This window comes from Nomia melanderi, chromosome 1 (assembly GCF_051020985.1).
Source record: "Nomia melanderi isolate GNS246 chromosome 1, iyNomMela1, whole genome shotgun sequence".
NCBI classification, from domain to species: domain Eukaryota; kingdom Metazoa; phylum Arthropoda; class Insecta; order Hymenoptera; family Halictidae; genus Nomia; species Nomia melanderi.
Window position 1 is genome coordinate 22,444,642 of NC_134999.1, and position 13,234 is coordinate 22,457,875.

The window sequence follows — 13,234 nt, forward strand, 5'->3', positions numbered from 1 at the left end:
ATTTATTTTCAAAATTATTTCAAATATTCAGTGATTTTAAGGTATTAATAATTATAAAGCAATGTGACTGATGTGTAGTCACCTTAAAAACCAGAACAGATTATTTCCAATTTCTTTACACATTGTTTATGTATTTTAAAAATTATTTCCAATTTCCACTTTCAATCTATTGCTAATTACTTCATAATTAAACCGAAATCAATCATGTCAACTTGCACGGTAGTTCCATGGTCAACAAAGACGTACACCATAAGCCATTCTTAAAACTTCCACCATAGACCAAGTCACGTGATTCGGCCTAGTGTGAAAACTCGAAGTGCTTTATCGAAAGCACGCGATTTGCACGTAGCATCGTAACGTGCATTCGGTGTGTAGCCTGACGAAAGTGTACAGGTGCGTACACACGTGCGTGAAATATTATATACCGAATTCCTGAACACCTGTGGAGCTGGAGCTAACCGAGCCCCGTTTACAGTGCCAGGAAATTGTAAACAAAGAGGCAGGGTAGCTTTGAGTCATTTGTCTCAAGTCATTTGACTCGGTCGTCATTTAATTGAATGGGGGAAAATGATGATATGGGAAATTCAGTATAAATTGTTGAATAAGAATTATATTCTAACAATTTTTTCTTTTTTTAATGGACATAAGTCACTTTCACAATAAACATACAACTATTTATTGTGAGTAGCCAAAATTTCTCAAAAAAAAAATTAAATTAATAATAGCAACAAATCCAGTTTTATATTGCAATATTCTTTTTTTTAATGGCCCTAAACCATTTATTTTGAAAATGACTGTCCATTTCTAAAAAAAAATCAAATTAATAATAGCAACAAATCCAATTCTATATTGCAACAATTTTTTTTTCTTTTTTTTTTAATAAATTTAGGCCACTTTCAAAATAAACTTACAACTATTTATTGTGAGTAGCCAAAATTTCTCAAAAAAAGAAAAAAAAATTAAATTAATAATAGCAACAAATCCAATTCTATATTCCAACAATTTTTTTATTTTTTTAATGACTCTAAACCATTTATTTCTATAATGACCGTCCATTTCTAAAAAAAAATCAAATTAAAAATAGCAATAAATCCAGCTTCATATTGCAACAATTTTTTTTCAATGGCCTTAAATCACAGTCAAAATAAATGGCTGAATTAGCCTTTAAATGGCCCCCATAATGGTCAAGTCGCCGGCCGTCGCCAAACGAATATGTATGAAAAAACTCGAGCCGCATACCCTCACGGCGGACGGAAAAAATATTCCACCCGGTATAATCCGATATTATATTGTTAGCAACGATAATGTTGTCTGGTTGCGCAAACCGATCGAAGACAATCTATTGTATTTAAATCGCCCCCGTAACCGTGGAGACACACAGAGACCTAACCGGCAACCGATTTGTACTTTGAATGACACTTTGTGCCTGCCGGGTCAGATCCCAGTCCTCCCCTTTGCACTCGACAGTATTTTTTTTTATAAAAATATTCAGGATTTTGTAAGGAAATATTAAAAATATTTATAATTTTTTAAGGAAATGTTAAAAATATTTATTATTTTTTAAGGAAATGTTAAAAATATTTACGATTTTCTAACGAAATATTAAAAATAATTACTATTTTTTAACGGAATATTAAAAATATTCACTATTTTCTAACAAAATTAACGAAATATTAATAACATTGTTATAAACAAACATCTTCATAAACTATAGGGCAGGAATATTTTAATTCTATTTTGCTTCATTATTATTTTTTTATTTTATAACGAGATATTAACTATATTATTTGCAACTTTCGTAAACTATGGGGCGGAATTATTTTATTTCTATTTTTCTTCTTCTTCTTATTATTATTTTATTTCTATTTTTCTTATTATTTTTCTTATTCTTCTTCTTCTTCTTCTTCTTCTTCTCTTATTATTATTATTATTTAATTTCTATTTTTCTTCTTATTATTATTATTTTCTGATTAAATATTAATTGTATTATTTGCAACTTGAATAAACACCTTTCATAAATTATGGGGCAGGATAGTTTTATTTTAATAAAGCTCTACGTTTATTTTGAAAGTGACTTAAGTCCATTAAACAAATTAAAAAACTATTAAAAAATAAAACGACAGTATATAATTTGTTTAGAAAACTGAAGCTTCGTTCACAACAAAGCTTCGTTCACAGCTGTAAGTGTATTTTGATAGAGATTTGAGATCATTAAAAAAAAAAGGAAAAAAATTATTAAAAAATAAATAGATAATATAGAATAACATTTGTCACAACCATCAATCTGATTTTTTCTTTTTAAACTTAAGCCACGTTCACAACGAGCAGCCCTGAATTTATTTTGAAAGTGACATAAGTTTATTAAACAAATTATTAAAAAATAAAACGATGATATAAAATAACATTTATCACAAACATCAATCAGATCTTTTCCTTTTAAACTTAAGCCACGTTCACAACGGACAGCTCTGTTTATTTATCAAAGTGACTTAAGTCCATTAAAAAAAAGCTATTAAAAAATAAATATTATTTATACTATAACCAATAATTTAATTTTGTTAAGAAATGGACTTGAGTCAGTTTTTTTTTTCATTTTTAGAACTGACTCAAATACATTAAATAAATTAAAAAACTATTAAAAAAGTAAAACGACAATATAAAATAACATTTGTCACGACCATCAATCAGATTTCCTTTTAAACTTAAGCCACGTTCACACCGAGCAGCTCAATTTCCGGGATCGTGAGTTATCGCTTAATAACGATTGCTTATCGAGTCAGTCTGTTTGCCGTTCTGAATGTTAATGTTGCCGAAATGATGGCTATCGCCGGGTAAACGGATTTAAAGTATTGTCATTAGAGTAATTGGTTACAAGATAATTCTCGTTCCCCGTGCGCCATATTGCGACGCGTGAACGGCCCGAGAAGCCGATGCTGGACGATCGTTCTGACATAGATCGGTTAATGCTCACGCGTGATAATACCCTTTGATAATGCACGCATTATCGGGTGAACGATAACACGTTGCGTGGGAAATTGGTTCACTTGATTATTACGTCATTCAATAACGTTATTTAATTAATTATATTATTATATTATATATTAATATTATATATATTGAAAATTTAATTATTATTATTTTTACGTTACATCACAATTATTATTTTATTACAAATTTATTTATTTAATATATATTCCACTGACGTAATAATCGATTAAACCAATTTCATTTTATTTATGAAAAATTTAATAAATATATATATAAGTAAATTTTTAATAAAATAATAATTGTTAAATATTTATATAATATAAATAAATTCAATTTTTCATAAATACAATGAAATTGGTTCAGTCGATTATTATGTCAGAGGAATATATATATATATTAATTAAATAATTTCATATATATATTAAATAAATAAATTTTTAATAAAATAATAATTGTTAAATATTTATATAATATAAATAAATTCAATTTTTCATAAATAAAATATTGGTTCAGAAAATTTTAAATAATTCAACGTACTTGAAACAAATAAATGTTTGTTCATACCTCGACACCAATTATTTTTTGAAATAATATTTTAATTATTAACTGATTTTTATTTTTCTAATTTTATTAAAATTCCCTATTTCAGTCAATTATTTAATATCAATACTATTGCATTACAATATAACAGTTGTTTAAAATAATTCCCCAGACTTCAAAGAAATAAAATTTGTTCGCACTTCGACACTTATTATTTTTCAAACAATATTTTAATCATTAAATTATTTTTATTTTTGTTTAAAATATTGTTTGAGAAATAATTACTGTCGAAGTATGAACAGATTTTATTTCTTTGAAATATGGTGAATTATTTTAAACAACTGTTATAATTGTAATAGTATAAAAATTAATTAATCGACAGAAGAAGGAAATAATTAATTTCCCTAATTAATAGTCAATACTTTCTATCCCGTTTCACGAACCCCGAGATATAAATGCATTCAACAAATTGGTATAGTTTAAATAATACAATTTTTTTCCAGTTCATTATCTTTGGTTATGTGAGTATATCATTGGGCCCAGTGAATATAAACTTCTAGCAGTCTTACATAACCTCTAATAAATGTCAGACCATGCAACGAGTATAGACAGACATCATTTTCTATTTAAATTAAATAAAGAAAGGCAATGAAAATTTTATTCATTTATTATTACCAATTGTCTATTATTCGTTTATTATTACTAATTCTCTATTAATCGTTTATTATTACCAATTGTCTATTATTCGTTTATTATTACTAATTCTCTATTAATCGTTTATTATTACTAATTCTCTATTAATCGTTTATTATTACTAATTGTCTATTATCGGTTTAATTATGAAATTGGACTAATTAAATATTGACGAAAATTGTTAGTTATAAAAATGTGGGTATATAATTATTATAAGATAAATAAGATAAATTATTATATAAGAATAATCTTATTCGTCTTATAATAATTTAATTATAATTATTCTAATTTTTATTTTAAAAATACTGTATTTAATTTTTGAATGTTGCATTTCAATTTTTAATATTTTGCCTTAATAATTCATAAATAATATTTTAAAGATAAATGTACACAAGATACACGTCAAATTTTTTAACAACAAACTATCACGAAATATTCCACAATTGCTTTAACAATTCGCAAATAATATTTAAAAAATTCAATGTACACAAAACACATATGTTAAGTTTTTTAATTTTTCAATTTAATTTTTGACCTTAATTAATCAAATTTTTCAATATTTTGCCTTCAGAACTCATAAATAATATTTAAAAAATTCAACGTACATGACATACGTATTACATTTGTTAACAACAAACTGTCTTAACAATTCCAAAATAACATTTAAAAAAACATACACACAACATATACGTTAAATTTACATCGCCATAAATTAACAACGAAGTTTCTGTCAACCGTGACATTTTCCATACTCTCGCCGGTTTCCACAAGGTCCATAGTCCAGCAGTGAGAGCGGCCTGCACGCGTCGCGCCGGCCGGTCGGTCGCCACGAGTACGTTTATCCCGGGCAGATTATATAAACGATAACAATGGATAGGAAGCTTGCTGTTGCTCGAACGACACGAGGGAAGATGCGGTCGGACAGCGAACGGCGAATCGTCGGTGTGTTACATCACCGATATCGTTCCTGTGCGTTGGCGCGGCTCGCTGTTGGGAAAAGGTTGACCCTTTGCAGTCGAGAGGTGACTCTCGGTCACCATTCGATTTGACAAAATTCCATTTGAAAAAATTACAAAGTGTTATATATAATGTTAAATTTCGTATAATGCATCAACATGTGGAATGTTTATATGAAATAGCTTTGTTTCCTAATTTACGTATGCGTGGAAAATATAATAATTTGGTTGTGGGCCACCTGTAACCCAGCCTCAGGAAATCAATACAGAATTAATAATAAAATTCAACATAGAAACAATGAAACTTCAAAAAATATCAAAAAAAAAAACGACCCAACGTGCATGGTGCGTTTTTCCGCGCAAGAGGTTAAACGTACTGTGACGACTCGATGCCAACGACCCGGCCGCCATAGACGGGGGCCTACGTGGCGTCGCGTCGCGTCACGATTCCTTGGCGGAGGTCGTGCGACCTTGTCGATATGGGGAAATAATCGCCCGCGGTTCGGCTGCCGGGAGGATCCCGTCACCGTGAGTCAGTTCCCCGATCGATTTCACGCGTGCACGCCGCGCGCACACACTCTCGGCCGCGTCCATTGTCGCGTCCCGTGCACCGCTCACAATGGACTTGTCTATTTTCGAGCAGTCGTGCGGCCCTCTTTCGAACAATGCAGCCCGGCACTGAACGGAACCGGTCGATTTTCGACACAATGTTTGGAGCTCTAGAATGGCTGTTTAGCTTTGCTTTTATTCGAGCCGTGCAGCTGGTATCGTAATCAGTTTTGCCATTACTGACGTTTCGAATCTGATCGGCAAAATTAATGTTTTAATTAAATTACCTAGCTGTAATTTTTACAAACATCAAGAAATATTCCAGCTTTCTCAAGTGGGTCATTTTTTTACCATTTTTTAGTGCCATTTTTTTACCATTTTTTTAGTGCCATTTATTTATTATTTTTTAATCATTTTTTTCAAAGCCATGAAACTAATGCATTTGTGGCGTTGAGCAATTCGCTGATAATCTGAACCCGCTTAGAATGTACATAAGTACGTGCATAACCTGACCTATAAGAAGTTTGTGACGCCAGCCGAGGAAAGCCTGAAATCTGGTGTTTCCCGTTTAATTGGATTTCATTCACAGGCACGTGAATCGAAGTATTTTTAACGCGTTTCGTGTCACGCGGACTGCTAGTAACCCAATGTGTACGGGGTGAGTCATACTGCGTCGGGCTAGGGATAGGTCCTGTTTTGTTTGGGGTAGGAAAAAAGGTGCCAGGTCCGAAGAGTTCAATAAAACACCAGTGCCTATTTTCTCGCGTGCTTATTGATTGTTTTGGTTCTATTGTTGGCACAGTGACATATTAGACAATGAGATGTTCTATTTTGCAAAATAAAAAGGAGAAAATAGGAGATAGAAAGTATAATAATATAATAATATAATAATATAATAATATGGCATTATGATAGTATGGCATTGTTTGCACAGTGACACATCATAAAATGATGGTCCATTTGGTAAAATAGAAAAGTAGGAAATATTATTATTAACATACTACCACATTATCATATTAATAAGTATTATATTAACATGCTACCACGTTATCACATTGTTATGATAGTATGATAATATGATAGTGTAAAATATTTTTCCAAATGTTCAGTCTACACAACTTTTACAGCAGAAATCTAAAAAAATTTTACAATTAAATATACCAGACTATTTTGTATCTTGTGAAATATAATCGTGTTATTTTAATTGTTGCAAAGCTTTTATTATATTATTATATTAACATTATTAACTATACAAAGATATTAACGTTTGCTTCTGCGAGATACGTGTGGTCCTGAAAAGCTATGGGAAGAAAACTGTGTTTCATACGCGATGGAAAAATTCGTACTGGTTGAATAAACAGTAATGGTTTGATGTTACACTTATGTGCACGTGTCCTTTGCCGTGTGCCGTTCCGTTTGCTAATAAAGCTGGTCTGTATGAGTAACGTATTATCGCTCCATTAAATTCCTTTTTATTACTACTCCTCAGATAAGAAACAGATTTGATTAGTTGAAAGATTTTATAATGTAATATGATGGTATAGTAATATTGTAATATGGTAATTTGGTAATTTGGTGATTTAGTAATTTGGTAATTTAATAATTTCATAATTTATCAATTTGATAATTTAACAATTTCAGAATGTAACAATTTCATAATGTAACAATTTCATAATTTAACAATTTTACAATTGAACAATTTTATAATTTAACAATTTCATAATGTAACAATTTCATAATGTAACAATTATATAATTTAACAATTTCATAATTTAACAATTTCATAATTTAACAATTTGATAATTGAACAATTTCATAATGTAACAATTTGATAATTTAACAATTTTATAATTGAACAATTTCAAAATTTAAGAATTTAAAAATTTAATAATATAGTAATTTAACAATTTAGCAATTTAATAATTTAATAACATAGTAATATAGTCATTTAACAATTTAACAAGTTACCAATTTTCCAATTTAATAATATAGTAATATAGTAATGTAGTAATATTGTAATATTGTAATATTGTAATATTGTAATATTGTAATATTGTAATATTGTAATATTGTAATATTGTAATATTGTAATATTGTAATATTGTAATATTGTAATATTGTAATATTGTAATATTGTAATATTGTAATATTGTAATATTGTAATATTGTAATATAGTAATATAGTAACATAGTAATTTAATAATTTAAAAATATAGTAATTTAAAAATTTAATAATACAGCAATTTAAAAATTTAATAATACAGCAATTCAATAATTTATTAATACAGCAATTTAATAATTTAACAATATACAATATTACACATATCTCCACCATCATTAGAAAATGGCACAAACATACATCCAATATTCAAACATTCCTATACACCGATTTCCGACACACTGTCACCAGACCATACAATTCCCCGTACCACTTGTCCAAACATCGCCTCCCAGTAGAACGATCTCGAATCGAATCTAATTCTCCGAATGACGTAGGCGGCACAATTCGTTCCGTTCGGTACACACCGCTATCTAATCGGCAAACAATCTTCGCAAGGACGATACGGTACGGCTGAACGTCTAACGCGGCGATAACGCCCGTGACGGCGCGTCATCGTTTTCGTTCGTGCACCGTCGTCGTCTCCGAGCGGCGGCGACACCGGCAACTAAAAACGAGCTGCGGCAATTTAGCATCGTTTATTTCTATTGGCTTTATGCGGGTCCGTTGCGTCACGCGATTTCCCCGCCCTTTATCGCGCTGCTCGCGTGTGCGACAGCCTCTGGCAACCTTTGACCTTTAACCCATTTGCAGACCCGAATTTCTTGTGGATTTTTTTGTTTGGTTAGTTGGTTTTATTGTTGAGATGGATTTTGCGATATTTGGAATGAATTTTGAGAAATAGTTTAAACATGAAGGGAAAAGTTGGTTAGTGTACGTCTTAAGATATGGAATTGTGCTGATTCAAATGAGTACCAACACGATGGGGATCGGACTAGTTTTAGGATTTGATGGAAACGAGCCTTTAGTGTCGTTAAATACACTAAATCAGTAAAACTAGTCCGATCCCCATCGTGTTGGTACTCATTTTAATGAGAAAAATCTCAACATTACATTGGTACTGTGATCGAGAAGGTAAAGTTAAATATGCAATGAAGAAAATTTCAGTTGCAATAATTTCAACCTTACCTTCTCAAATATAATATCAATGAATTGCTGAGATTCTGCTGATTAAAATGAGCCCAAACACGACGTAAATCGGACTAGTTTTACAGATTTAATGCATCTAACGACATTAAAGGCTCGTTTCCATCAAATCCTAAAACTAGTTCGATTCCCATCGTGTTTGGGCTCATTTCAATCAGCACGATCCCAGCAATCCACCGATACCATATCTAACAAGCTACGTCCACAATTAAATCATTCCATATCTCAAGACGTACACTAACGAACTTTTTCCTTCATGTTTAATCTATTTCTCAAAATTCGTTCCAAATATCGCAAAATCCATCTCAACGATAAAACACCCTAACGACACCAACTAACCAAGGAAAAAATCTGTTTCAAATTTGATTTTCTACTTGACAAAATTTACCTCAAAATTTTTTTATGGGTTCCCAAAGAAAAACCCATGGTCCAATGAATGGACCACAGTGTCAGCGTTCTCGTTCCCGTCGCTCGGCGGCCGTCGGACGTGACATTGTTTCGCGCCGACGGATGCGACATCAATACCCGGCTATCGTGCTTGATAAAAGTGATATCAATAGTTTTCAGTCGTTCAGAGAAAAATCCGTTCCGCGTAATTGATAAGGAGCGACGGTATCCCTGAGTTGACGTTTCAGTTGAAATTAAATCTTGCGATTCGTAGAACTGTGGGGAGGTACCAAGTTGAACGTTGAACGTTGTTTTCCTTTTGGATGGAAGAAAATTCTTGGGGTTGTTTGTTGCTGAAGTCATTCGGTGATTCATTTGTAGTGGAGGTATGGTGTGAGCTTTGGTAGGGTGTTGTGTGTGATGTGATTGTAGTTATAGTATTTTTAATGTTTTTTTGATTTTATGAGCATATTGTAAATGTTGTGATTAAATTATAATATTATAAATATTTTGTAATATTGTAAGTATTATAATTATAATTTTATCATGTTGTATGTGATATGATTGTAATTATAATATTTTTATTATGTTTTTTGATTATATACATGTTTATTGAAACAGGTATAATTTTTCAATAAAATACTTTTTGTGATGTGTTTAGATAGTATTTTTAATAAAAAATTAATGTTCATACCATAATATCTAGAATTACTATAATAATAATTATATATTATATGAGCTTCAATATCATATTGTATATGATAAAATTATAATTATAATATTCTTACTATGCTTTTTAATTACATATATATATATATAATATAGTTAGAAAGTTATAATTACAATCATACTATGTTTGAAAATTAATTATAATTATGTAATTTCTTATATGATATCATTACATCACATTCAATATAATCATAATTATAATACTTCCCTATATAATTACAATTATAATATTCTTACTATATTTTTTTATTATACACATATATCTAATTATAATTATATAATTTCTTATATCATATAATTATATCAATCATAATAATAATCATAATACTTTTCCTACACACCCACAAAATTCGTTGACTACTGGCGAACGGTTAATAAAAAGCGAAATCACTCGGATCCGTTCTAAGGGCCGAAAGAATTCGAACCGGTACTGAAAGCGAGCAGCCTGGGAAAGATACATGCCGCGCGTTCCGGAACAGCTAATACAATTTCCAGACGGCTTTGTTCGGTTTTTCCGCGTTTAAACGGAGCTTCGTGGAGTTCAGCAATTCTTTCGTCCATATTTTCTACGAATATTTTTCCACTCCAGTGAATTACTCTCGTCGTTCCTCTGCGACGATTTTCGATGAAAGGTTAGATAGAAGCCTGTGCAACAAGTGGTCGTCGATTCACGTCCACTGCAACGTTAACGATAATCTTCGGTCCTCGTACGTTGGATGTTGTGAGACAATTCTTATGGATGTTCACCTTTTGATGTATAATAATAAATAATTTTCTAATTATTAATTTTTATCAATTTTCAATTCCGAATTTTCAATTTTCAATTCTCAATTCTGAATTTTCAATTCTGAACTTTCAATTCTCAATTTTCAATTTTCAATTCTGAATTTTCAATTTTCAATTTTCAATTCTCAGTTTTCAATTTCTAATTTCTAATAATAAACAAAAACACAAATAAAAAATTCCCAACTCAACATCTGCAAAACCATTTAAAAATAAAGCACCCCTTTTCAACTAACAAAACTGAACCTTACTCTCACCCGTTCAACATGCAATGTATCATTCTCGGATTAGCAGAACGACGGACACTTACCGACGAGTGTCATTGATTTTAATTCGCGTGACACGCGCCACGACCTCTGTCGTGCCCGAGGCGTCGAAGAAATGAAAAATCGCGCCAGTCGTCACTTTTCCTCTCGCGGAACACGCGGGACGGATTGACCTTTGGGTGAAACGCAATTCGCAGAGGCAGACACGTGCGCGGAGACAGATTGAAGCCTCGCTCTGACCCTATTCATCTCTGAACGTTGCGTTCGCTGGGATAAGTTACAATATACCAAGACTATTTGATTAAGTGTGACAGTTCAGTGGTTCTGGGTAGTTTTGTGTACTGTGTATATTATATGGAGAAAAATGGATTGTGGTATGAGTGCATAGAGGGCAATGTGGTTAAGTTAATTTTTTTATTCTTTGATTTTTATGGAATAAAAAAAATTGTTTTTAATTATTCAAGGATTTATTTGTTTTTTTTAGGTTAGGAGGAACTTTTTGTAGCTTCTAAATATGTTGCATAATTATTTCAGAAGGCAATGTGGTTAAGTTAATTTTTAGATATTTTCTGGTTTTTATAAATTTTAATGGAATAAAAAATAATATTCTTTTTAGTTGTTCATGGATTTACTCGGTTCTTTGTTGTTTTTAGGTTAGGAAGCACTTGTTTTTATAGTTTCTGAATATATTGTATAATAATTTCAGAAGGTAATGGGATTAAGTTGATTTTTGCAAATTTTAATGTAATAAATAGTATTGTTTTTAGTTGTGCTATTAGTTATTCTATTAGAATTTTATTTATTTCATCAATCAGAAACTACACAAACAAATACTTCCTAACCAACACAAAAAACAAACAAAAAAAATAAACAATAAAAAACATCCAAAAATCAACTTAATCACACTGACATCTAAAATTATTATCCAACACGTTCAGAAACTAAAAAATCAAATATTTCCTAACCTAATAACAAGAAAAATCAACTGAATCCTTCAATAACCAAAAAAAAAGTATTAACCAACAAACTAAACAACACAACCTCCACCACACAAAAATCCTTTATTGTTCAACACACGAATCTCCTCGAGTAACCCTCCGAACGCCCGACCTCTAAAATTTCCGAGACGCCAGCGGGACGTCCAGGCCCCGAGGCCGGTTTTACGAGCACGGCGCAACGCGTTCCGCCGGGCGCGCGCGCAGTCCGCGGTCCGCCGGCTCTTGGAGGCCTCGCGAAATTCGCGGACGGAGATTTTTCAGTGAGCCGGCCGAGCTCGACCGCCCCGGGAGTTTTTCGCGCTCGCTGCGGTAAAACCTGTCAATAACCGTTAACCGTGCGGTTTCGTCTCTCTGCCGAATAGGCTCGAACATGAGACGCCTTCATTCCGCCGGTGAACGCACACCGCGGCCTCGCCCGGCGACGGTTAGCGCTGCTGCCACGGGAATGGAGACGCGAATTATGTTCTAGGAATATTGTACGGTTGGAGTGTTTTGTTGTTGTTTTTTGGGAGTTTGTTTGAGGCAGTTGGAAGATTGATTTTATTTTATTTTATTATATATAGAAAGTGTACGTTTTGTTGTTTTTTTCTTGTTAATATTTTGTTAGGAGTTTGTTTGAGGCAGTTGGAAGATTGATGTTGATAAAAGTTATTTTATTTTATTGTATATGGAAAGTGTACTTTTGTTTCCTTCTTTTTTGTTAATAGTTTAATTTATGGAATAAAACACTGATTTTGATAAAATTATTTTGTTTTGTTGTATATGGAAGGTGTGCGTTTAATTCTTCTTTTCTTTTGTTAACAATTTTATTTTGTTGTATACAGGAAGTGTGTTTTGTTAATAATTTTATTTGATGGAGTATTTGTTTTTGGATTTTATTAATAATTTTATTTGATGGAGTATTCGTTTTTGGATTTTGTTAATAATTTTATTTGATGGAGTATTCGTTTTTGGATTTTGTTAATTATTTTATTTGATGGAATAGAGTATTGATGTTGATAAAGTTAGTTTATTTTGTTGTATGTGGAAAGTGTACGTTTATTTCCTTCTGTTTGTTAACAATTTTATTTTATGGAATAGAAAATTGATGCTGATAAAAGTTATTTTATGAACATATATGGACAATTTTACATTCTTTGA

The 13,234-nt window shown here is 31.3% G+C and overlaps 1 protein-coding gene and 1 long non-coding RNA gene across 3 annotated transcripts in view; one reads left to right on the plus strand and one right to left on the minus strand.

The window, feature by feature from the left end:
- The window catches only part of LOC116433269 (uncharacterized), a 115,038-nt gene that overhangs the window by 1,123 nt on the left and 100,681 nt on the right, over positions 1-13,234 (plus strand). Inside the window, exon 1 of one of the 2 annotated variants that reach the window (XM_076366500.1) lies at positions 11,261-11,470. The exons of the other annotated variant lie outside the window; for it this stretch is intronic. Within the exon in view, the coding sequence (XP_076222615.1) occupies positions 11,461-11,470 (10 nt within the window). The 5' untranslated portion in view covers positions 11,261-11,460. Of the gene's footprint in view, positions 1-11,260; positions 11,471-13,234 lie in introns of those variants that run through there. 2 annotated transcript variants of the gene reach the window in all.
- Positions 1-13,234, minus strand: part of LOC143174422 (uncharacterized) — a 94,749-nt gene that overhangs the window by 1,112 nt on the left and 80,403 nt on the right. The gene's annotated exons all lie outside the window — the stretch shown is intronic.